General features: G+C 38.6%; 1 protein-coding gene and 1 long non-coding RNA gene across 6 annotated transcripts; both read right to left on the bottom strand.

Moving 5' to 3' along the window:
* Positions 1 to 4639: 4639 nt before the first annotated feature.
* LOC111326451 (uncharacterized) lies at positions 4640 to 15440 on the bottom strand. 5 transcript variants are annotated; one of them, XR_015995295.1, is made up of 7 exons: positions 15208 to 15440; positions 11359 to 11438; positions 9321 to 9405; positions 8137 to 8282; positions 6255 to 6464; positions 5730 to 5794; positions 4640 to 5445 (listed from the first exon to the last, which is right to left on the bottom strand). It is a non-coding gene; the product is annotated as an uncharacterized LOC111326451 (long non-coding RNA). The 5 variants fall into 5 exon arrangements; XR_015995297.1 differs by having other exon boundaries at positions 6255 to 6342; XR_002694446.2 differs by having other exon boundaries at positions 6342 to 6464; positions 15208 to 15434.
* Positions 15441 to 16243: 803 nt separating this feature from the next.
* LOC111326417 (deformed epidermal autoregulatory factor 1 homolog) lies at positions 16244 to 26253 on the bottom strand. The gene is made up of 9 exons (XM_088744775.1): positions 25464 to 26253; positions 24660 to 24842; positions 23477 to 23594; positions 22422 to 22449; positions 22139 to 22200; positions 21170 to 21402; positions 20676 to 20807; positions 18621 to 18779; positions 16244 to 17716 (listed from the first exon to the last, which is right to left on the bottom strand). Exons 1-9 carry the CDS (start codon positions 26043 to 26045, stop codon positions 17633 to 17635), a joined length of 1581 nt encoding a protein of 526 aa, XP_088600901.1. The 5' UTR covers positions 26046 to 26253; the 3' UTR covers positions 16244 to 17632.
* Between the last annotated feature and the right edge of the window lie 746 nt (positions 26254 to 26999).

Here is a 26999-nt window from a genome sequence, read left to right as displayed (position 1 = left end):
ACTCACTGACTGACTCACTGACTCACTGACTGATGCACTGACTGACTCACTGACTGACTCACTGACTGACTCACTGACTGACTCACTGACTGACTCACTGACTGACTCACTGACTTACTCACTGACTGACTCACTGACTCACTGACTGATTCACTGACTCACTGACTCACTGACTGACTCACTGACTGACTTATTGACTCACTGACTGACTCACTGACTGACTCACTGACTGACTCACTGACTCACTGACTGACTCACTGACTGACTGATGGACTCACTGACTGACTCACTGATTGACTCACTGACTGACTCACTGATTGACTCAATGACTCACTGACTGACTGACTCACTCACTGACTGCCTCACTGACTGACTCACTGACTGACTCACTCACTCACTGACTGCCTCACTGACTGACTCACTGACTGACTCACTGACTGACTCACTGACTCACTTACTGACTCACTGACTGACTCACTGACTCACTGACTGACTCACTGACTCACTGACTGACTTACTGACTGACTCACTGACTGACTCACTGACTGACTTACTGACTGACTCACTGACTGACTCACTGACTGACTCACTGACTTACTGACTGACTGACTGACTCACTGACTCACTGACGGACTTACTGACTCACTGACTGACTCACTGACTGGCTCACTGACTGACTCACTGACTTACTCACTGACTCACTGACTGACTCACTGACTCACTGACTGACTCACTGACTGACTCACTGAGTCACTGACTGACTCACTGAGTGAGTCACTGACTCACTGATTGACTAACTGACTGACTCACTGACGGACTTACTGACTCACTGACTGACTCACTGACTGGCTCACTGACTGACTCACTGACTGACTCACTGACTCACTGACTGACTCACTGACTGACTCACTGACTGACTCACTGACTCACTGACTGACTCACTGACTGACTTACTGACTGACTCACTGACTGACTCACTGACTGACTCACTGACTGACTCACTGACTCACTGACTGACTCACTGACTGACTCACTGACTGACTCACTGACTCACTGACTGACTCACTGACTCACTGACTGACTCACTGACTCACTGACGGACTTACTGACTCACTGACTGACTCACTGACTGGCTCACTGACTTACTCACTGACTGACAGACTGACTCACTGACTGACTCACTGACTGACTCACTGACTGACTCACTGACTCACTGACTGACTCACTGACTGATTCACTGACTGACTCACTGACTCACTGACTGACTCACTGACTGACTAACTGACTGACTCACTGACTCACTGACGGACGTACTGACTCACTGACTGACTCACTGACTCACTGACTGACTCACTGACTCACTGACTGACTCACTGACTGACTCACTGACTGACTCACTGAGTGGCTCACTGGCTCACTGACTGACTCACTGACTCACTGACTGACTAACTGACTGACCCACTGACTCACTGACTGACTAACTGACTGGCTCACTGACTTACTCACTGACTGACAGACTGACTCACTGACTGACCCACTGACTCACTGACTGACTCACTGACTCACTGACTGACTCACTGACTGACTCACTTACTGACTCACTGACTGACTGACTGACTGACTGACTCACTGACTCACTGACTGACTCACTGACTGACTGACTCACTGACTCACTCACTGACTCACTGACTGACTGACTCACTGACTCACTCACTGACTCACTGACTGACTCACTGACTCACTGACTGACTCACTGACTGACTGACTCACTGACTCACTGACTGACTCACTGACTGACTGACTCACTGACTCACTCACTGACTCACTCACTGACACACTTACTGACGCAGTGACTGACTCACTGACCTACTTATGGAGTGACCAACTGACTGGCTGGGGGGCTGGTTTATTATTTTAATGAATAACCTGCTAAGTTATCAAGAGATTGATTAATGAATAGTTACAGACCGAACATAACTAGATTTCCAACTGATGTACTGCCTTTTGCTTGATCATTTTATGGTAATGGGCTCAACATGTTTTTTTTTCACAGCTGAACTGGTCTGGGAACCTGAAAAAGAACTATTTCAATTCAATGAAAAAATTGAAGGACCACTTCATAGTATCCATTTTAATAGCTCCTATTTCTAACACACCTTGATGAACCCCATTTACATCCTCACCTGTTGATGGTGTACAATTAAATTGCAGAAAGTTGACAAATGTCCTTTCATTATCTGTATGAGTTAAAATAAGTGACTACAGCAGCCTTTTAATTACTCAAAAATCCTATGTCTACACGAGTTCAGCCTGTTTTGTTATCATTTTTGATCAATTATCATTTTTTCCTCAGCAGATAAGGTAGAACTTGCTGTAATGTTTGAAAAAATCTTTAATGGATGTATAGGGTTTAAACCTATGATTAAAATTGTTATGGTGATACATACCTTTTACTTTTCTTCTTTCAATGTGACTAAATCAAAAAAGAAGAAATGTGATGACTCAAACTGTTTCAAAACCATTTCTGTTTTCAGCTCCTCCTGAGAGAAACCAAGAAAGCTGCACATGAGTCACATGAAGACTTTAGCTTTACACAACAAGATCTTGTATTTCTGCAAGGTGCAAGTCACAAACAGGTATTTATGTTACTGTATTTTCTCCCTTAAGTAAGTAATGTTTGTATGTTATCTCTTCAACATACATTTCCATACCTAAAACAGAGGAAAAGTGGCCTATTACTACCTCTAAAGCTTTACTTTTATGCTCCCGTTTCTACGTAATGAATTTATATGTATTTGTAGGTAGCAACTTTTGGGGTAGGATTCAGATCATTTATGTGCACAGACGTGCCCCTCCAAGGTTTATACAGAAAGACAAATTGGTGTGTTTCACGAGCTCTGACTTATTAGGTAGACTGGCTGGTAGATTCTTTGGTAATCCGCAAAAAGAACTATGAATTACAGTTGAGTTGACAGAAAACAAACTGATTTTAGTTGTATACCAGTGTACATTGTGCTGCAGGAAAGCTTTTCTGAGCACCAACATTCCAAACCATCTTTTAAAAGTATTCTTGCTGTAGCAACTTGCACTCACAGGAGTTTAAATATACATTGTATCAGATGTAGATTTTGTTTCTTCCAAGCTCATTTTCCATCAGAATGAAGGAAACTATCATTTAAAGGGTTTGGTTCCTGACATTGGATTCTAGTGAATGGTGTATAAAGAAATGTATGGTCATCAATTAGGAAAACGAGTCTTTAGACATCTACGGAGAGAGAAATAGAGTTAACAAATGTTACATGCACCAAATGGTGAATCCCCCATGCGGATTATTAGTCAATCCAAAACCAGATTCTTTAAATGAACACCATAAGAATTGCAAAGCAGACAATAAGGAGAATTACTAATCAGTCTTGCTAGTGAAAGGATTAAGGTTTCTTAGCTTTTTTCGGTGGGTAGGGTCAGCAGTGGGGGCCGGGGAAGGGGGGGGGAGGTTGCCTTTTGAGGAAGTTGAATTTGTTTATGACACTGTCGTTTACCAAATTTACACAAAAACTTTGTATAGTTGATTTCTGTCCTCGCGCTTAGTACATTTGCACAGTTTTTGTGTTCCTATAGTAAAGAAGTCTTGCGGGAACAAAATCTAAGGCGATCCCTCACTTGGAAATTCTAAACTTTAACCTAGTTTATTAGTTCCACGGTGACCGTGTGGTGTTCTTGGTATGCTTTCACTTTTTGCTGCATCAAAATAATAGCTACCACCTTTCGGTTACAGTTGAATTCTTTCCACTCGAAGGGAGGGGGTTGGGAAATCGGCATAATTAGTGAAGTGGAGCTCACGGCTTTGACTCTGGTTTTTCTTTTTGTGTCGTAAAGGTATTTTACTAAAACATTAACTTGCAGTAAAGTGTGTTGCAATCTGGCCGATATTTACACCAGCAAATGCTTGCTCAAATTATCTTTTTTAGATAGACGATGATTCTTTCAGATTGCAGTATTATGATATCTTCGAGAACTGAAAATTTCAAACTGATATGTTGACAAACTGATTACAGGCTAGAAAGTTCTACATCTTATTTAGTTTATGTAATATTTTACGAAAACCGAATTGTTCAGGCGTTTGGGTTGACAATTAAGACCACGACAGCTGTGGCAACGAGAACGTAGCCTAACGAAACGTTTAATGAGCGCATCAACAGCTCAGCACTTGAGTTTGAAAACTATACATTCCTTAGCTGTCCTATGCAAAACAGCAACGCAAAATCACCAAACTTTGCGTGGTCCGGCCAAGGAAGGGAACAATGATGGTGAATTATTGACGTTTCCATTTGGAACCAAACGCTGCGACCTAATCACGAAATTATTAAGAAAAATATAAATCTATTTTTCAAACGTTGTGTGGCCAAAATCCATGAAGAAGGCAAATTCCACGCTACCCGAGGGATTGTAGTGTTTTCCACACAGTGAAATGCAATATTGGCAATTGGTCTTTGTTTTTGTCATTGCCTTCTTTTCCTTTCTGGCATTCATAAAGAATTTTATTGTGTTGTTTCTTGGTCAATGACATTGTTACTTTGCTGCTAGTTTATTTCTAAGGAGTGAGGTGATTGAATACATAATAACACGGAGAAAAAGCTCATCCCATGCAAAATTGTAATTTTAATTTTCTCAGGCAAACTTAATGATTTTCTTCAATTTATTTCAGATCGACAAGAAGGAAAGCAAAAAGCCAGAGAAAAATCATGAACATTGTAAAGATGGGGGCCGATTGTCGAGAAGTAAAGCAAGAAACTAGAGAAAAATATCAACCTTGGACAGAACGCAAAAATTGGGGTCAGCTCGCCATGTCTTCCACCGTCAATACAGGCAGTCTTTTTTTAAAAGCAATCTGTATAAGCTGTCTACCTTGCAGTGACAACATCTTGGAATGCGTATGCGCAATTAAGACAGACGTTTGGTTACATTAACCGCCTGCGTTTGAAAGAAATGTTACTACCACAAAGTAGACAATCCTTGGAAAGATATAAGAAATGTGTAGGCTAGTGGCGGGTGCGGTGGGAGAGGACGGTTGGTGAAAAATAATTGGTACTGTAATATTACTGTATTGGGAGACTATAAGAACAATATTGTGCTATTCCTATTGTAATATGTACAGTACTGAACTGTATGTCAAAGGTGTTTGTACCACAGGATAGTTTGTCTTCAGTCAAGAGTTAAGAAAACTGTCTAAAAGTGGCGGCTACGGGGAGGGGTTGAGGACGGTGAGGCGCTTTTCGATTCTTTCCAGGGTAGATGGTGGACTGATCGAACCCCAATTTTTCATTTTATTCTCTGGATTGGGGCTCGATCCAATTGTGCTTTCTTTCCAAGATTGAAAATTGTCTCTAGTTTTAATCTTAAGGTGATCGTGTTCCTTGGTATCCAGCTTTGGGTGGTCGAAGAAGCCTGCAACACAAGGAAATAAAATTAAAACTAAGAATCTGAGCCATGAAAACGTTACCCGCCTTCATACTTCCTAAGACTTTAACCAAAAGGACGACAAACGTCGTCAACAAATAATCTGTTTCAAACTAGTGTAATATTACTGTATTACAGACAAAGACAAACTTTCACAAACATCTGTTCAACCTTTATCAAAAGGACACAAAATCTTCTATCAAAACACCACGAAAAACTTTCACGAACATTGCACAAGTTTTCGTTATAGTGAACAACAAAGCTACACACACCAGAGTAAAAAGTATAGTCGTCTCTCTTGACCATCTTTTTTTTACACTTTTAATCTTTGGGGTAGCTGAAAGAGAAAAGGTGCGAGAGAATTATACACATAAAAATTGACAGTTGTAATAATTTACTAATCGGAGACATTTCTGGACCATCATAACAGAATTACACAAGTATCCGTTCAACTGTGCCATAATAATTACACTCATCATAATCTAACTGTTAACGCTAACTTTCCTTTATCTAGCAGACCAGGAAAACGAAACGATAAAATTTTAAGACCTCTAGTTCTGGTTAAATAATCTTTTACACTTGAGCGACACAAAACAGTTGAAGATGGAAATTTCAGACCCACCGGTAAAAAAATTTTAATCATCCATTCATCTTAATCTCGTCAATTAAATTGATAATAAAGAAATCTTTTAGCAGTTCGAAATATTCAAGATGCAACTAAAGGATCGAGAAATTTAGATATGAAAATTAAAACTATTTCCAGACCAAACCTAAAGAATTGACATAAACAAGTTTACCTTGACGCATTTCGTACTGACTGGATGAAAAGATCAAGTAACTGCCTGCCGTTTTCAGGGGGAATAAAAATGTATATTTTCTCTTACCCTTGAAAAAAGGAGATAAAAAGTCAGGTCTTCCCCAAACCAGCTTATCCTTTCAAAGCAGCTTATTCTTCCGAAGCAAGTTTTTAGAGGTGCATAAAACTATATCCGCCATCAATCTTTGCTCTACAATCACAAACACATATTAAAGGACATTGTTAACAATGGTATATTTTGTAATTTGGTAATATCAATTAAGTTGAAATTGTAAATTGGCCACCGTAAAGAGTTAAAAAACTGACGTTTCGAGCGTTAGCCCTTCGTATGAGCGAATGACGGAGGGTTAACGCTCGAAACGTCAGTTTTTTAAACTCTTCACGGTGGCCAATTTACAATTTCAACTTAGTTGATATTACCAATTTACCTTGTTACCCCAACCGACGCAGCACCACAGTTTCTTCAAAAACTTACCCCCTTTCATAGTATATTTTGGTTTGGTTGTAAGTAGTATTACAAAATGTAGCGCTGGTCGTTATTATAGCACTAAAAAGTACAAAGATATTACGGGAAATTTGACCTCAAGATTTTGGAAATCTTTCATAGTCCTTAGGGATTGTAAGATCTTAGGTCTTGTGTGCTTTGAAAATCGTTTCTTTTTGGAGTCTTTTCAACTTAACTGGCTTGCACTCTGGAAACGGTTGGAAGAAACCATTCTCTAGACAACCTAACTAATAACCGTGCACTTTTCTTTGGTCATAAGAAACCCATGTAGGTCGTGCGAGAATGTAAACAGACTTACTCGTTAGCTATATCTTTTTCTGATATCTACCTGTATACTTTCAAGTACCGCGTTAAATTGTACACAAAAACCGATACAAAATCGAATCGCAATGCACTCTAACGCGGAATTCACGAGCCAAGTAAAGGATTTTCCTCGAATCGCATAATTGAAAAAAAAATAAGAAAAAAAGAAAACGATATTGTTTGTTTTTATCCGAGCGCAAAACAAGAGATGCCAAACAATATCACTTAGCCTCGTTTTCAACTTGCAATTTCGCGCAAAATACCTTGCTTCGTTAACCAATCAGAATGCGATTCTTTCTAAAATCATTCTCTGTAAATCAGTTACTAAACTAACAAAACCAAGTGTCAAGTTGAGTTTGATTCTTATCAACGTGACCTTTGCATATTTCCTAGCGATCTTTTCAAAACGTTTTAGATGTATTCCAGCAAACTTGACGCTTTTGGAACACTTTACACTTAAATAGCTATAAACGGTTCGTACCCTCTGCTAAAAAAAAAAAAAAAATCGATCTCGTTTGCCAAGCGCAGCAACAGAATGCTAACAGTAACAATTCTACTTCTTCTTACTTCTTCTTTATGTTGTGAAATGTGTTATGTTCTTTATCGTCCGCTAGTGTTTAATGTCTAACCATTTGTAAAACCGCCCGTAAAATAGTTTGAGAGTTTGGGAGTTCTGTGTTAGGAATCAAAGCCGTAGCGTTGACTAAAAGTTTGCATAACGAAAATACAAATTGAAAAAACTGAAAAACAATTTTTGTAGGGGGCCAAATCAGCGAGAGGGGATCTGTATCCGCTGGCGGATTCGAACAGGGAGGGGGATCCATATCCGCTGGCGGATTAGGACGGGGGGGGGGGGGAGGTCATATTCGCCAGCAGATTTGGACGGGGGTCCATATCCGCCTGCGGATTTGGAGTGGTTGGCCAATGTACATTATCAACTCCGTTGATAAAACCAAATTATCCTTTCGGTAAATGCAATTGTCTTTACAATCCACACCAACTTGAAAGTAAATTCTAACTGGCAGGTCATGAAAAGCCCAGCTCCGCGACATACCTAAATGATGCTTCTATGATGTGTACTTGAGCCTAAATGGAATACGTGCACCGCCTTGTACACCTCATGGAGTCGATCATGGTCCAACAATCCTCTGAAATCCAAGAACTTTGAAAACAAACAGCATCTCAACTCTTGCTTAGGTCCTGAGTAGAGATCAATAGATACAAAAATAAAAAAACATTACACCTTCAGTTTATACATACGTTACAAGTTTATAGTACTCTTTGAATTTAGTTATCTACAACTCTTTTCAGAGATTTGTTTGGTGAAACCGACACCTCATTGTATCAGTTCTTAGTCACCCATCTCTGGTACAAAATCAAACACCTGATCAGCGTCTTTGCATCATAGATCAAGACTAAGGAAAAGTTGAGTAGGGTGAGGCCAGCCTCTTAGCGGATCAGCCTTCAGTCACCCATCTCTGGTACAAAATCAAACACCTGATCAGCGTCTTTGCATCATAGATCAAGACTAAGGAAAAGTTGAGTAGGGTGAGGCCAGCTTCTTAGCGGATCAGCCTTCAGTCACCCATCTCTGGTACAAAATCAAACACCTGATCAGCGTCTTTGCATCATAGATCAAGACTAAGGAAAAGTTGAGAAGGGTGAGGCCAGCTCCTTAGCGGATCAGCCTTCAGTCACCCACTTCTTGTACAAAGTCAAACACCTGATCAGCGCATGAAGACAGTCCAGTGTCCAAAACAGTTTATCCTCTTTTTGGGGGACCAAGTCTTTGCATCACAGATCAAGACTGAAGAATATCAATTTTGGGTGACATGCTCAACTTTTTGTCACCAATATCCTTCCAAGAGTGTGCATCAGTTCAGAGCATAAAAACATTACAATTTTCCAAATGGGAGAAGGAAAAATGGACGGCAAGTTATCCACTGCACAGATCCACTTTTATTGACCCTACAAACAAACAATTCAGTCATGGATACAAGTGGAGAATCCAGACCTTGAGCTAAGGGGTGGTGCCTGGGTTTTTCGTGTGGATACACCTGCCACCTTTTCTTCCTTCAGTGTTTATTTTTTTTTTACCCCTAGAACCACCACTGGATAGTTCCATTTTGAAATGCCAGGGTGCTCTTCTTGCACATCAAACTCAGCATGTTACATAGCACAATATGCATCCATGGTAAACTCCCAACAACACATAGCTTATATCATAATTTTGTTTACCTGCTTCAGCCAACAACTGGATTTCACAGCAAAGCAATCTTTAATTAGCCTGGGATAAATACCATGGTTGTCATACATGTACACCCTGAAAAAAAAAAAAATAAATAAATAAATAAACATTTTCCTCCAAGTGTTCCTTGCATTTGGATATATGATGGAGAAAAAAGATACTGAATGACCTAGTTAAACTAAGAAATGCAACCTTAAACTTTTTATCAGTCTGTCATAAGTCAGAAAGATTATCAGCCAGTCTGGCAATTTATCAGCCTCAAAAAGCTAATTAATCTCTTCAAACGTGATCAAGATTTCATCCTGTAACAATTAATTAAAGAAAGGAAAACACAGCACAACTACTGTAAAAACCTGTTTAGAAGCCACATCTTTTTTCTAAAATATTGGGCTCAAAATAATGGTTGTGGCAATATACAAGACCACTGTTTCCAGAGGGAGTGAAATGGATTGTTCAAGGTCATAAATAACACTAAAAACCATCTTAGACTGATCACTTTAACACATATATCTCTTGGGAGTACTCTCAAGAGAAACAGCTGATTGTTTTGTAACCCTATCATTACTTGCATAGCATGTTTATCCTTGTGGTTGTTGAAATTTTGTTTAGCTATAGTTTTTCTTTGATTGATGGCTTTCATGATAGATATGCACACACAGCAAACCTTTCCATGTTTTTTACTGAATGTGATTCCTACGCAAATGTTTTTCTCCTATGCTTCATTTCTGTTCAAATTTCATTGTTTTCATTTCAACTGAGGGCTTAACAGTACAGACAACTGTTGTCAGTCTCAAGAGTTAGGGAAATTGATTAAATACTAGCTTTTAAAAGGTATTTTAATCAAGAGTTTGTTAATTCATTAAGGTTGCTGCAAATGCTCAGCAATAGATTTTGGCATGTTTATCACGAAAAACTGCAAATGAACAAACAACCTTTTACTGGATATCTTTTTCAAGTTTTAATTGTTTTTCTCGAAATCATGCTTGAAATTTGGGGGTGCTGCTTATACACAAGTTATTAAGGTATTTTGAGGTTATCCAAATACCAATTTTTATCTTGTGGAGAACAGTTGCTCGCCAACATGTGACCTTACGTTAAAAATTGCAAACACATGAAAAAGAGACCCTAAGGCTCAGGGAAATTCAGAAGGAACCACCAGATATTGCTTTAAAACTTAGAACCAACACGCAGCGTTTGCTTACTCATCTTGCTAAACAGGATCACTGAAATAGTTAACCCAATAAATCTCAGCCTTGTGGAACCTGGGAGTCATTCAGTCTTTAGTTTAATGGACCAATCTCTCTGCCACCTGAGCTGAAGCAAGTTACATATAGCACACTTCTTGAGTTGAAAGCTTTCTTATCAAATAGTGCAAAAAGAATGCAGGATAAATTTAATTTTAGTCATAAAAAGTTAAAAGAGTCAAAGAGCTACAGCAGAATCAGATGTCTGCCCCTTTTATAGTCTTTCCAGAGAAGAATAAGAACAAGTTTGTTTTACGTGTATCTCTGCCCGCTTTCACAAGCACTCTAGATGGACTTTAAATTATACAGGTATGAAAATAGGTAAGAAGTTATCACATTGTACTTTTAAATGTCACTGAAAGAAATAATTGTAGGCTTCTGTTAAAAAGGTGTTGACTTTTAAATTAGTTTCTTTCAGTAGGAAAATCTGTAATTTATCAGAGCAGGAGAAACCATACGAAACCTTGAGAATTCCCCCGTGAGGTAGATCAGGAGTAGACCATCAAAATTAGATGAATATGATGGCTGACCCCAATACCCCTGGGCATTCATTTCATTATTATTGACTGTTTTTGTGTGTGTAGATTATTCTCTTTCATCTTGAAGCATGGCTAAGGAGGAGAAGGAATACAATTTTATCAAATGCTACAAATCAGTTTCCCTGGAAATGTTTGTTTACATTTTCATCAGTCAGTTTTAGATTTGGGATAAAACCAAAACCAAAGAAAACTGACATGACTCGTGCGTGTAAAGATTAATTTTTTTAGAATTAAGTGTTACATACCTGAATTTTCGTTTGATTGAATTCTGTTTTTAGTATCAGAAAAGCAACATGTCAAGAGTGGCTTGATTCAAGCTTGATTCCTGTTTAGAATGAAAATATTTGCACACCTGTCAAGGGCTTCACCTTTGGCCATAATGTTTTGGTTGCAAGAATTAAATCTTTACTTGAAATTGCAATTGAGATACTTGAAAAGTCCTTCAAGCATATTGATCCTCAATACTCAAGCATCGATTCTTGATCCTTGATTCTCAATGGTTTCTATGGGCAGTATTTTAGTCAGTCTGTGGGCAGTCACAAGGTCCAGTTGTAAAGGTTATCAGATGGTTAGTCTCTTGGTTTAATATTGACAGGCTGTTTGGATTGTCAGCTACTAAGCAATATGTCAGTCTTTATATGGTCCAAATCTATGGTCTGCAGTTTGGTCAGTCAACCAATCAATTAGTCATTGAGTTCCTTAGTCATTTGGAAAGAAGCAAAACCTAAGAAGTTTGTCAGAGAATAGTATTGTCACCGATGTTACCAGAGTTGAATGTGGTAGACATACAAATGAGAATTTTGAAATAAATGAAGATGCCGACATCCACTAAGGTCAGTCAGTTTTGAAAACAATCAGAAAGATTATAAATCAGAGAGTGAAATGCTTGGATAGTTTTGTCCCAACAAAACTAAAAAGTAAAAGATGTTATTAAGGGTCAATTCCTTAAAACACCACAAACCTGCAATTAGAATATTAAAAGTGAACCCCTAAATGATTTCAGTTGTCAGTTCTTAGCATCAATGGCTTTTCCAACTTTATTTTCAGATGGTAAAGGTGACCTAACTAATAATGCAATATTTTCTGAGAGTCACATAGTATGGCACACCCATTTGCAGACAGGTACCCTGGTCCCAGAGGTTCTCTTCTCTCTCCCGGAGTATGATAATTTGGCGCGAAATGCCGATCAACGAGCTACAAAGCAGCGAGCAGAAAGAGAGAACCCCTGGTCAGGACTGTTGAGAATCTCACTTTCATGCCACCAAGCTTTAGGTGACAGCTATCAATCACACCCCTTTCCGACAACCAATCAGACTAAAGTACTATTAAAATACCTCTGGGGGTAGGTGTAGTGTTTTTACTTGTATCTGGAGTGGGGGTGGGGAATATATTTTGTTTGTGGCTATATAACTTCACGAGTCTTGTTGATCACTGTTTACTGTTGGTTATATTTATGGAGTCTACTTCAAACGTACTATTTGAAAGTGTAATCTCTGGTTGTTTGGAGAAACATTAGTTTCTTAGTTTCTTAGTTTCTTAGTTGTTTGTCCATTTAACTTGTTAGTGAAATCACATTCAAGAACTAGAAGAGCGAGGAATTACAGCTACAAGCCTCGTGGGTGATGTTGATGACGAAAGAATTATGCATGGTGAGTATTCGTTCGTTTTTGCAAACCCTGAGTCCCTTGTTCTGAGCGAAAAATGGCAGAATAAATTATCCTACAGAGCGATGTTTATCAAAGAAATCTCTTTTGGGGTTGCGAACTCGTTCAAATATTTTTGTCGCTGGTGAACTCAGTGTTCTTGCAGTTCTCAGTGATTTACAAGGAGAATCTTTCGCACATCTCTTGCGTCGCGTCAATTCTCCGACATCTATGTTTACTTCTTTGTATTTATTCCTGAACTCTTGTAATTCTTCGGATTGACTGAGTAGCTTTTCGTGCTTTAGGACAGCCCTGTAGCACTTTTTACATAGCACTTGTGAGATCTTGGAATTGTTTTCAACTTTGGCATTCACAACAAGCCTAAAGGGGCGCAGAAAATCTTGATTCTTCTCAGTGAAAATATTCAATTGAGTGTAGCCATTTATCTTGACATTTTCATTGCAAAATTGGCAATAGTCATTTGCCCGAGGGAAGTAGATTTTAATTGGGGTTTTTGTTGGAGTTCGTACTACATGCGAGCTTGTCATTTGGCACGTGTAGCAAATATTTTGACAGATATTGTAAATATGGCCACGAAACAAAATATATTCCCCACCCCCACTCCAGATACAAGTAAAACACTACACCTACCCCCAGAGGTATTTTAGTACTTTACTCTGATTGGTTGTCGGAAAGGGGCATGATTGATAGCTGTCACCCAAAGCTTGGTGGCATGAAAGTGAGATTCTCAATGGTCCTGACCAGAGGTTCTCTCTTTCTGCTTGCTGCTTTGCAGCTCGTTGGTCGGTGCTTCGCACTGAATTATCGTACTCCAAGAGAGAGAAGAGAACCTCTGGGACCAAGGTAGCAGACAGGCAAATGGAGAAATAAACTTGCTTTACATTCCAGATTTACCTTCTGAGCTTAAAATGTATTGTATCAAAAAAGGATTTTAAGGCAAGGTTTTAACTAAGTTTCATGATCTGCCAATCACACTTAAATTTCTGCAAAGAGAACTTTTGTTTTAAATCTCCCACAATCCTGAAATGATCATTTTAAGATGTTTATCATTTTCTGCTATCCTAAGTATGTTGTAGTGTCATGGAAAGAACTGAAAACATAATGTGCTAGTAGTTGTAAGCCAGAAATCACAAGAGGAGAGAACTCAAGTATGCATCAAGTGCAAATGTCAAACTACTGAAAAACTTTGAAAAAAACCATCAGAAACATAAGGTCCAAATGAAAGAAAACTGTAAAAAGAAATCCACCTGGAAAATGAATAGTTCAAATCCATTGATGGTATAGAACATCACAAAGTCAGCATTGTAACAAAAGGTATTGCTAACCATCTTTATTACATACACTTTGAAATCACCAGTGATTCTTGCAATCTGATTGGCTCTCATTGGTGCAATTTTTTCAAAAGTTGAACCATTTTTTTGCTCTAAATCACATCTATTTCCTGGCCAATAAGAAAGCTTTATTAAAACACAACATCCAATCAGATTTCAAGGCTTGTTTAAGTAACTGATCAAATTGCAACTATTTCCGCACCAGCTCAATAATGGATCAATAAGATAATTGTACAGACTTTGAGAAACTGAGTTTGCAATTACAAAATGGATGTGAAGGTGTAGCCTGATCGTAGGGGTGAGTGTAGTCCTGAGAAAGACTGTTGTCGGTGGTAGTGACTGACGTTTCGACAACCTGTGCGGAAGTCATCATCAGAGTCAAGTGAATGATCTTTGTCCGTAGAATGTTCTTATTCCAGTTCGTGTGGAATGATCGGTTGGTTTTGCCGTGATGTTATTGGCTGTAAGACTCAAGTGACGTAAGTCGGTCGTGATTGGTCTGTTTTGATCTGTCGGTAAAGTTAGGTCATTCTTTTTCGGTCGTTTGTGATGTTTATGTCGTGAATGAGTCGTTTGTATGGGGCGGGTAGTTGTTGACATCTGTTTAGGGGAGTCTGTTCTAAGTTAGTAAACCTGCTTTCCAGAGTCAGTCGTTGAAAATAGTCAGTGACTACACTCACCCGGACGATCAGACTACGCCTTCACATGTTACCCCCGGGTTCAAGCCATTTACTGCATTACAAAATGGATGTCATAAAGTGGTAATTGCACTACGTGTTGTGATTTCAAATCAAACTCGCACTGTGCGCTCATTCGATTTTAGAAATCATGCGTACGACTTCAGACCAAATAGAGTTCCACTCAGTTTAATCACCATTATGAGCTCAGCTACAAGGATGACAAGCAAATTGTGACATTCAAGTTATCATTGACTATCATTTTTGCCTTAAATAAAAAGCAAAATATGCTGAGAAATATTATTCGTCACAAGAGATGATTTTTGTCAGAAAGAGTATCCAAATCGATACCCATATGACTGAATGCCTGTCAACACAGCATTACAGTAAATACAATGTCATTCAAGCGTGCAAAATCTTACCTGCCAGCAGGTCTTTCTGATCGAGGTCATCTCTGGTGCACTATCCAGGATGTTTCCAGACTTCAGCCATCGAAAAAGTGAATTAAGTCATGAAACATTCGACACGATTTAAGAAAACTATTCTGAGCCGTTAAAATTAAAAACAGAGCTTTGCAAAAGGCAAATTCCAGTCTATTCTTGTCCACATGGCAGCGATAAAGTCGCCAAGTTATATACCCGCAATGATTGCTGGGAGATGTTTTGACTGCGTACGCGGTGAGACCCTGGAGACTAGCAATCGTGCTGAGCTCTTTACATTCAAGGGGGTGTCAAAGTTTCGAAAATTATCCAGCAAAACTATCAGCTAGAGAAACCAACGGTGCTAATACCTGCTTCTTTCATTTTTAAATGTCGATTTTAAAACATAGCTTCAGGCCCAGTAAGTTACCAGGACTTTCGAGAAACAGATAAATGATATGGGACAAAAAAACAGAAAAATCACAGCAGAAAAACAAACCACAGACTAAATGGTGACTTGATGCTGTCACCTCTACTTTACAGAGTACCAGTAGAAGACAAATCATGTCATTTTTCTTGCCTTATTTTATATTTAATGAAAAGTCAACATCAATGAAATTTTCAATGAGAAGTGAACCATGGAGCTACATATAGTTGTATGAATACTTCTCCTCTTGTGGTGTGGCGGGGGTGATTAAAAATGAAGATCAAAACAAAAACTAACGAATTAAATAATAAATGAATAAAGAAGCAACAAAGATGACAAATAGCTCCACTGTACTCATACACGAGATACCCAAATTGAGTGTGGGAGGGGGGGAGGGGGGATGGTGGGAGAAGGTGGGGAACAAGTGAGAAAGGGAATGGTGTTTGAAAGGAAAAGGAACTGAACACATAAGGGATGTTTCAAGGAATTGATTGATTGAAGGGATGAGTAAGAGAAATTACATTCCATGGTTAGGATGACAAGGAAACAATTGGGAATGCTTATGAGTGGCATTTGTTTGGTACAATATGCAGACCACCAGAAGGATACAAATTTTGTAACGATCAAATGTATTTATTTTACAAATTCAACAAATACAAACATGCATAAATGTATATGCAGTCACAAAATATGTAAAGTTTGCCAACCCCTAGCAGTGTAATGACACAAGAGTTAACAAAACCAACTGGAAGAACTTAAAACAAGTTGGCCACAAATATTTACAACAGTGGCCTTCTGAAGACTTCAGTTCTCCTTTAAAATAGTTCGCCACACTGCCTCCCTCTAGCACATTAAGCTCCTTCCAGGTTCTTCTATCTCTCTCTCTTTTCCCAGGGGGCAAGAGAGAGAGAGAGAGGAAGAGCAGCATGTTTGCTTCTTAAATGTTAACTCAAACAAAATATCAAAATTCTTGGCCCCACTTCTGTACAAAGAGTGAACAACACTATTGACAGGCCCAAGTTGTTCGAAGAGTGGGTAATGCTATCCACTGGATAACTCCCTATCCAGTGTATATCCAGCACAGTTTGTTAACACTTATCCACTGGATAACTCCCTAGCCAGTGCATAGCAAAGCACAGTTTGTTAACACTTATCGGCTGGATAACTACCTAATGTATCCAGTGTGTAGTGCAGCACAGTTTGTTAACACTTATCCGCTGGATAACTACCTATCCAGTGTATAGCGCAGCACAGTTTGTTAACACTTATCCACTGGATAGTGATTTAACCCTTGGATAGCATTGTCCACCCTTTGAACAACTGGGGCCAGAAAAATAACTGGAAAGCTCACTACCTTTTGTAAAAACAATGAGAGCAGTCTTCAACTGAGTGTCCAAAAGCTATTCACACAGCTGTATTGCTTCTGGTTCACTTCATTCTGTGATTCCTCTACAAAGCTCCTTGAGATGTTTTCCTTTTTTCTGATGGGTCATTAAGAATAGTTTCATTTTCTTTGGCAACACTCAAATAGAAACAAGTACTATCCAGTGTGGATGTATGGCACTATTCAACCCTTAAACAATATTGGCCAGATGTCTTGAGAAATTACAGCACTGTCTACATAACAAACAAAAAATTGAAAGAACAGCAGTACAATTAAAGTTCATACTTTTCTGACGAGAGACAGCCAAGGGAAATCACCTTAATGAAATAACAACAAAGGTACATGTACGAGTAGAATTAAAGTGGTGGGCAGGATGCTTGTATGATGAATGAAATCAAGAAATGCCGTCACAGGTGAACAATTCCTATATCAACCAATCTGGGAAAGTTTCTCCAAGCAGTACCGGTACTCCTGATACCTCTATAGAAATTTCATTGGGGCTTCAAACGCTGCTTTTGGTCTGTCAAGTATTCCACGGTACATGTACATGTATCACTCTGAGGTTCTTCATATCTCAGTTTAGTTTAAAGGTACGTTGGTTTCAACTTGATCTTGTTCTATTCCACACCATTCTTTTCTCCTTCTTCAACAACTGAGGGGTCATCTTCCATTGTTATTTCTCCTTCACCACCATTAAGGGACTGTGAAAACAAAAACCTCCTATCAGCAATTTACATCTGGGCTACATTAATTTCACAAAAACCAGTAAAGAAGAATGCCCCTCCATTCTACTTTACTTAGGGGAGCAGAGATCGTGCACAGGTAAATGGTGCTATGTAAAGAAGTGGTAATAACCCAATAAGAATATTATCACTAGCTCTTTGAAAAAAGAGACGTGGAAAGGACATGGAAAGGAATGACAAGGACACATCGAAACCAACCGCTAGACATTTTAATTTACTTCATCATTCTAAGCAACATATGGCAATATGCGGTCTTTCCATACACTTAGGTAGCACGGAAAAAATCTTGAACAAAAGCTCATCTTTCAAACCAGCAGTCTAAATCCGACAGGGATCAACAAACGCTTTTCATTCCACTAATTTATTCTTGTTTTTCCCGTTGCCATGTTCCCACCAATAACGTAGCTCCATTTTCTGCCTTTAAAGCACACACAACCCACAATTCCTCTATTCGCTCCGACGAAGGGCTAACGCTCAAAACGTCAGCTTTTGTAATTGTTACGGTGGCCAATTTACCATTTCAACTTTGTTAATATATCCAAATTATTTCGCTACTCCCACCGATGCAGCCCCAAACAGTTTCTTTCGAAACTATCAGCCTTTATCTTTGAAAAAAGGTTTTACTCATACAACTGGCTTGCCAATAAATTAAACATGTAAACGTTTACTGTAAATGAAGGAGGTCAGAGTTCAAGTATAACTGTACTAAGTTTAATCATTTGGTCATGAGATTGTAGCACATACATGTTCAAGTGAATCTGTGACTGGTGATACCATTCAATTACATGATTCAATACAATAAAGTTTACAAATAGAACACACATTGTCGCACAAAAAAGCTATGCAATGCTTTTCCTTCTACCTTGATAAGTTGCTCCTGTCGTTCATCAGCAGCAGCCTCCATCTTCTCAGCTTTTGCTTGAGCCACAGCTTGTGCTACTGCAGCTTCTTTTTCCACTCGAGCATCATTTAATGCCCGAGAAAACTGCATCAGAGAGTTCATACGAGCTTGTGCCAGGGCCTACAAAGTTATTGTTGACATTAAGAATAACTCAACATAAAACACAATGGAACTACGGGTATATGACATTTCATTTAAAATTCCATTGCTGAGAAATGTTTGATGGAGAATAAAATGATATAGAACAGTCATGTGATCTTTCTATGCATTTAAATTGAATGAAATCCAAAATTCTCCGCTAATGGAGTCAAGTTGGATTTGAAAGCCATTTCTGGAAGTATGAAAAATAAACATGTATGCAATGTAAACCTTCTTCATAAGATCTTTAACAACAAAAGGATGCCAAAGTCTGTTTGAGTACACTTTGCTGTACTTGTATGTGCTTTTAATTTGCAATATACTTTGACTTCAGAGCATTGTGATGTAAGTTTCATATGATTTCATTCATATTGGTGGAAATTCACTTAGCAAAAATCACTCAGTGAATAACACTCTGGTTTTGCTGTTTGCAAACTGATCAAAATCTTCGTGATGGATTATATTTAATGCTCCATTATTGAGACACTACACCTAATTTCAGAGTTCCTTTCTCTTTTCACAATCTTGGCTTTCATTTGAAGTGAGTTTCACACAAGAGGCTACACGTAACATTTAAGTCAAATTGCCACCAGTGATGATTTGACTTTGAGTGGTGGCAAGTTTGTTGCGGTGGCAAGTTTGTTGTGGTGGTGAGTTTGTTGTGGTGGCGAGTTTGTTGTGGTGGCGGGTTTGTTGTGGTGGTGAGTTTGTTGTGGTGGCGAGTTTGTTGTGATGGCGAGTTTGTTGTGGTGGCAAGTTTGTTGTGGTGGCGAGTTTGTTGTGGTGGCGGGTTTGTTGTGGTGGTGAGTTTGTTGTGGTGGTGAGTTTGTTGTGGTGGCGAATTGACCGTAAACTGATGAAAGCAAACATTGTACATATATTTTGTTTTTGTTTAGAATCACTTAAACACGAAGGCGCGCTATATAAGGAAGTCTTCCCTGGGAAGACCTAGGCTCATTTGTCACTCATCATTGATGTTTGCTGGTCAAATTTAAACACTAGTAGACAAACAAAGGAGCTAATGAGATATCTATTGTTTACTTCCACCAGCATGGTGGCATAAGGTAACATGCGAACCACCTACTTCGATCTATTTTAATCACTTTCACCAGAGTATGGTGAGGGTCGCACAACAGAGCGAGGCTCCAAATTAAGTGCGCCCAATATCCCAACCATCCCACCCCAGGGGAGGACATCCATCACACAGTAATCTCGTGTGTGGGAAATTAACGTCTCCTACCCCAACCCTGCAGGAGACGGGACCTCCATTTATTCGTCCCTATCCGAGAAGACTAGAATATCTAACCATTTCTTGATGTTATAGAAAGGTAGCAAATTCTTCTCAATTATTTTAAGACCCTGAGTGTTGGTCCGGCCGGGGCTCGAACCCTCGACCTCCCGCACAACAGTCCAGCGCTCTATCCATTGAGCTAACCGGGAGGCGATCTCAAATTTACCGCCACAAATAAAGACAGTTTCCATTGGAGAAAGGAAATACAAATCTCAAAACTTCTTGTATTGTGATGAAGACACAAAAAAATTTTGAGGAACGCCCCTGCTGTTCACTGCTTTGGAGTAGCTGTAGCTCAAGCTGACTTGACTCTAAGAGTTCTACATCACACGACAGTTGATTGACAAATGATCCAGCAGGACCTAAGGCTCCTTTCACAGTGTGCCTTTGTGTTTAAAACTTGAAAATGTTATTTGAATTAAATGAAATAATTTTATAAGTGCAATGATGTCAAAATCAACCAAATACAATAAAGAGACAGGACAATGACAACAACAAAGCACTCCGCATCAAATTCTTTTAGATATAACAAAGTTGCAAGATCACAAGTAAAAGGTAGGTTTAAACAAAAGAACTGTTGTCCCTACCTCCTTCTTTTCTGCTTCTGCCTGGAGTTTGACTTGAGCAATGGCTGCATCCTTTGCCGCTTCTGCTTGCAGCTTAGCATGTTCTATCATTCCCTTCAACTGCTGAGCTGTATTCAGCAGAGAGTTTACCATCTGCCAATCACAGAATGGCAATATTCAGTACAATTAAAATAACATGCCTTTATCTCTGCTCTGAAAACTTGTTTTGATTTCACAAAATGGAATATGAGATCCATCCTCACAAAATTCCCAATTCTGCAGGTTTTAATAATGACTAAGACATAATGAACATAGTATGCATTGTCTGATTGGTCATTCAGTAATGACTAAGACATAATGAACATAGCATGCATTGTCTGATTGGTCATTCAGTTTCCAAGGTGGTGCTTTATAAGGTTATAGAGCCTGCATGAAACTGGTTATGTCATAAGAGCAAGAGAACACACTTTTTTTTTTTCATCATTCACTACATTGCAAACCATATGTTCAATTACCTCTTCGATATGCCACCAATGTCTTCTCTGATCTACGACTGCATCTCCAGTTGGGAGAGGTGTAACAGGTAATGTAACTGTGATGGTCTGTTGACCTTCAGGTCTGACTGCTGCCGCCTGTGTCATGATTGGAGGACAGGGACTCATCATGGGTGTAAGAGGAGTGGCAGGAGTCTGAGGTGGCACTGCACTTGTTACGCAGCTGCTGACTGTCACCAGACCATTGGATAAATCTAATTATTAAAAACTAGATCATTGGATAATGCAATTTACGACTTTTTAATTGGCTTAGCCATTATGGTATATCAGCAGATACACCATAATCTACAAATATGGCAAGCGTACGTGTCAGTTTAAAATTAAAAGGGAGCTTAAAATTGAATAAAATTGAATAATTTAATTTAACGTTTTTAGTAAAACAATTATTCCACTCGCGCTTGTTAGATATGAGATAATTATAGCCAACTCAGTGCTACGCGCCTTGTTGGCTATCTATCATCTCATATCCAATGCGCGCTCGTGGAATAATTGTTAAATAACCAATGAAGTGAACCAATCCTCTGTTAGTTGCAGGAAAAAACAATGATTCAACAATAACATGAATATGCTGGATTCTCTATCTGGATTCTCTATGGAATGCTCCATTCTCTATCGTTTCCATAGTAGATAGTGAAATCACAAGCCTTTCTAGTTTATTTTAATGAAAAAACAACAAGATTATTTTCCCTTGATCTCTGTAGGCAATAGAAATCATGTAATCTATCTGTAAAAATAATAGACACATCTACAAAGTGTAGGCCTGGTCATAAAAAATCCTCATAAATTTTGAGGGTTTTCACAATTAGGAATTTGCAGTATACATTGAACAAACATTTTATGTACTGATAAGTCTATTAAATCTGAAGATGTCATGAAATTAACCATAAAAAAAAACCATAAAAGTAAAAACTTTGACAACATTTTTATTACCTCCAGTGTCCATAACTGTCCCATCCTCATTGGTAGTAAAAGCACCCGATGCTGAGTCAACACTGAAAAAACATAGTCACTCATCAACTTAGATGTACCCTTTTTGAAGTCAATTTCAATTTGATAATAAAACACACAGTAAGTATTTCACTAGCCTACCAATGCTACAGAACATCTCTTTTGTTCATCCAATATATACAAATTTAAGATGCAAATTTCACACTCCTGCACACAGCATGTACATGTTAAGTGTAATTTTCAGTATACTGAAAATAATTCTTACCTAACAGATCGCATCATGAATCCATGGGCTTTGACAAAAGATGTAAAATAAGAATGTTGATTATCATAAAGAAATTAGACATTGATAATAACATGGCTATTATTAGAATTGCAAGACTGATTGTCTCCACACATATTTCACAATTATAATATCTAAAAACATTTCTAATTCAGGCCTATAATGTGACAGTACATAATGCACTTCAAAATTGCCCAGTAACAAAAACAAACTGGTGTAAACAAGTGAGAACACGCAGTTATTTTCATTAGAGAAAGGATGACAGCTGTGCTGTAATAAAGGTTCCATTTTACACACAACTATATAAATGAAGTTTAGAACTTTGAATTGGTTTGCATTAACCTGCAATCTTTCAACATGTTTTCCTGTAGTAAACGGCTTGAACCTGTGCGGAAGTCATCATCAAGAGTCATGTGAATAGTTGTTGTCAGTAGAATGTTCTTATTTCAGTTTGTGTAAAATGATTGGTCAGTTTTGCCATGATGTTATTGGCTGTAAGACTCAAGTGGTGTAAGTCAGTCATGATTGGTCTGTTTCGATCTGTTGGTAAAGTTAGGTCGTTCTGTTCAGTTCGTTTGTAATGTTTATGTCGTCATAAACATGACATGACAACAAACACAACATAAACATTACAAACAAACTAAACAGAATGACCTAACTTTACCGACGGATCGAAACAGACCAGTCACGTCCAACTTACGCCACTCGAGTCTTACAGCCAATAACATCACGGCAAAACTGACCAATCATTTTACACAAACTGAAATAAGAACATTCTACTGACAACAACTATTCACTTGACTCTGATGATGACTTCCGCACAGGTTGTCAAAACATCAGTCACTACAACCAAAAACAGTCCTTCTCGGGACTACACACACCCAGACAATCACAATACACTTTCACATGTTTTCCTGTGTTTACATGAATATGTATATCTCTGTCACAAAGTTTTTTAAACATCTACATCCAAGAGTGAGCATGGGTATAAATTTATCCAAAATAAAAACTTGCTAGTGCAAGACTAGATTAATTACCATCTCGTCTTGAGTTCTCAGAACTGAGAGACAAACTCTTCTTCAGAATCGGTGATCCAGATTGCGATGACTCACGCTTACGACGTTTATATGGGACAAACAGCCTTATTGGACCAGCCTGATGAAGATCCAGGAAATAAATTAGAATACTGCTATAATTTTCATTTGTCTTGCAGAAGTAAAATTTTTGTGTACATCTTGAGGAGTACAGTTTCTTGATTCTTACTACAATAATAATGGGTATGCATTGTAAATTGCTGCCTAGAATTGCAAATAACAATAATAAATTCAAGTAACAAAAAGAAGTCAAATATGGTCAAGAGTCAATAGTTTGGAGAAAACTAAAAGGAAAATAAAAAGTGCTTGAGGTGATCTCTCCACAAAGTGTTTTCAAGATGATCTAAATTTCAATAACAGGTATCATGTACATGTATGTAGAATGCTGGTTTGTCATCCAGGAGTCACAAATAACTGTACAGTGGATTTCACCTGCTAATTAAAGATGATTTTTTTAAATATACAGCTGTATATAAACTAATAGCATAAACCAATAACAATAACAAAGATGATTTTTTTAAATATACAGCTGTATATAAACTAATAGCATAAACTAATAACAATAACAATCATCAGATTTAGCTGTAGACACCCACAAAGTGGTACTTGGTGTTTACCATTTCCCACTGAATTAGACATCACAGAGCTGTTTTTCCAGAGGAAGGAAAAGCAAAGAACCCAGAGAAAAACTGTCAGAGCAAAGATAAGAACCAACCACAAACTAAATTAAACCTTAAAGTGAAAAAAGGTTTGGGAATGGACCCTGGGCCAGAGCATTGTTGGAAAGATGGTCTTCTTGCCCCCTACAAAAGTAACCAATGCATTAATTTTTTCACAAGCACATAATTATATAGTGTCTAATAGCTTTCTGGTACAAACACAGTCAGCTGTACACTTGTATAGATTACAGTGCCCATGCAGGGTGCTTCAGTTTTGGCCTATTCACGCCACTGCTTTTCCAATTTGAGCAAAATTTTACTTTCATAGTCAATAATTTGTCTTTACATCAATAATTTATCATGTTAGTGTCAAGACATTCATCATTCTTTATTAACCTATCAGAATACATAAGAAATAACTATTTCCTGGAATGAAAATTTTAAAATAAACTGTCTGTTCAACATACCAAAGTGTCATCGTCACAACAAGTTGCACAAGTGCAGGAAATGGCATGAGGGGAGAGAATTCCATCCTCAATCAAAGACTGGAGGGTTCGACCACCATAACGTATGCTACGCTTCCAATCCTTTGAAGATGCCCTTCCACAACGTGCTTCAAACTCTGATGGTGTCATCCATTGGTCTTGATACTGTCGATCAGTAAGAGAACACAGAGACAAAAGAATAATTTCTGACATTTTATCAAAATAAACATTTCTCCCAATCCATGTTACAGCTCAGTGTACCTCATATAATGCATCATGAAATTTGCTATGGGGACTAACTAAAATTAATTTCATCAGGTTTTATTTTGTGCTTTGTTGCTTTTCCTTTCTTTTATTTTCTCCTTTTGGCATTTGTGCAAGAAACTATACTTTTGCTGGCCTATGACGTACTAGTGGACCCTGGTCACCCATATCAAATATGACAGTAACACTATACATAGCAGTAGCTGACATTGGGGAAAGATATACATTTGTTGTATCAGAATTGTTATGAGCGATGAAGCCAAAATAAGAAAAAAAAATGTACAAAGAACGGTAATAACTATACACAACAAAAACAAGATATCTGTGGTTGATTAGTTTACAACCATGAAGCGATATTACTGAGTTGAAAGGTTTTGTGAACCATTACAATCCTCAATACACAGAAACGGAAGCTCAAAAATTTCTTATCTTTACATGGCACGAAAAATGTAAGATCAAAGACCCGAGTTTCTTTACTGCAGAAAATCAGTCTGAAACGAGCGTGATACTTTTATTGCTTACCTTAATGCACTTTCCACGACCTCCTGATCCAAGTTTTGTCTTGAATAACTCAGCTGTTTCGTTTCTGCAGCGGACGATGAGCACGTCTGTACTCAAAGCTGCATCCCACGCCGATTTTCCCTGGGTTTCGAACTTCTGACGTGCCAAAGGTGAACCATTGTCGGCGTGTTGATTCCCAGATATTTCATCTTGTTCTGCTTGTTGAATAGTTGTCACGGCTTGCGATTCTTGAAGATTCGGACTAGATGATCGCGTAGAATGCGCCGGACTGTCTGCGATGACCTCCTGAATAGGTTGTAAAGAGGCTTGAGAAGCTTGAATGTGTGACACGGCCGGAGCAGGGGTGGCGAAACTGATACTAACATTGCCATCTCCGACTTTCACCACTTGCACTTCACACTGTGGATGTCCACCGACATTCGTGTTCGAAGCCTCTTCGCCTGCATGGAAGACGGCAGTTGTGGTAGTTTCGTGTTCAGTCGGGATGTGCTCGGCGATGGCGATCTGTTCGCTTACTTCAGATAACGAAGGCACTACCGATAATCCTTCGCCTGTCCTCGGAACGCCAACGTTGTCGTCCATTGTTTCTCGCTGGTATAACGATTCAGATAACGTTTTTATCGCTGGAAAACTTTCGTTACCTCAAAAATATATTGAAAAACCTCGCTCAGTCCTAATTTTTGTGAAAAGGGGGCAATTCAGGCTTTCTCAAGTGGAATATTTAGCGGTATTTTGATCTCGTAACAAACTTCGTTCCTTACGTGTCTGCTGGGGGTCTTTTGTATTCGTGGCCGACGAAAGTATAACTTGTTCCCAATCTTCTCGTTGAATCTGCCAGAGAGGAAAACAAAACACCTGATCGATCCTGAACCAAGCAAACCCCCCTCCCCTCCCAAAAAAATAAGATTGATAAAATCAGATCGAATAAAACAGATAAAACATTATTTTAGTAACTTTCCAGAGCCTTTTTCTAGCTCTCCCTAACCTTAAAGACCGTAATCGACCTTCTAATTAGCGTGCTCGTAGTCGGTGGTGTTTATTTCGGAGAAACATGTTAGTACAGGGCCGAAGAATAACACAGTAGGTATTATTAAGTGATTCCATCGGATGTCAAATATTAGGGCTTCACTTTTCAGCGTTTTTGCCCCCTATTTTCCTCTCTAGTTTAACAACATCAATGAGCGTCAGATATCTTCCGAAGTTGTTTCGTTGTCCAAAGGGGTCAGTCAGCGAGTGGGTAAGTTTCATGGAGGGTGGGGGCAAAAGGAGTGGGGGGAGGAAACAAAAGGTTACGGTTTTTTTGTGGGATATGGATTCCAAAGGAGTAAAAATTAATCAGTATCCAATGAGAAATCTAGCTAGAAATTTGAATCATAACTTCACGATTGACCTAAACAAAAAACTGGGATGTCATACCATTTATCTACTCTCTTTCACTTATTTTTGATGAATACAATTGCTAATTTGTATATTTTTGCGCAAGAGAGCGGGACAATGAATAACCTTAGTGGCCGAAAAATAGCCCCCCCCCGGCTA

The sequence above is a fragment of the Stylophora pistillata genome, chromosome 1, assembly GCF_964205215.1.
Source record: "Stylophora pistillata chromosome 1, jaStyPist1.2, whole genome shotgun sequence".
Lineage (NCBI taxonomy): Eukaryota > Metazoa > Cnidaria > Anthozoa > Scleractinia > Pocilloporidae > Stylophora > Stylophora pistillata.
This window is presented reverse-complemented; position numbering and strand designations above follow the sequence as displayed.

What these genes read in the sequence shown, in the direction of transcription:
- LOC111326417 (XM_088744775.1), bottom strand. Translation starts at nt 26,045, where the DNA reads ATGGACGACAACGTTGGCGTTCCGAGGACAGGCGAAGGATTATCGGTA. An exon ending in GTCGTGGAAAGTGCATTAAG is followed by an intron (nt 24,843 to 25,463) that starts GTAAGCAATAAA and finishes ACTGATCGACAG; the next exon opens with TATCAAGACCAATGGATGAC. An exon ending in GACAGTTATGGACACTGGAG is followed by an intron (nt 21,403 to 22,138) that starts GTAATAAAAATG and finishes TTTAATAATTAG; the next exon opens with ATTTATCCAATGGTCTGGTG.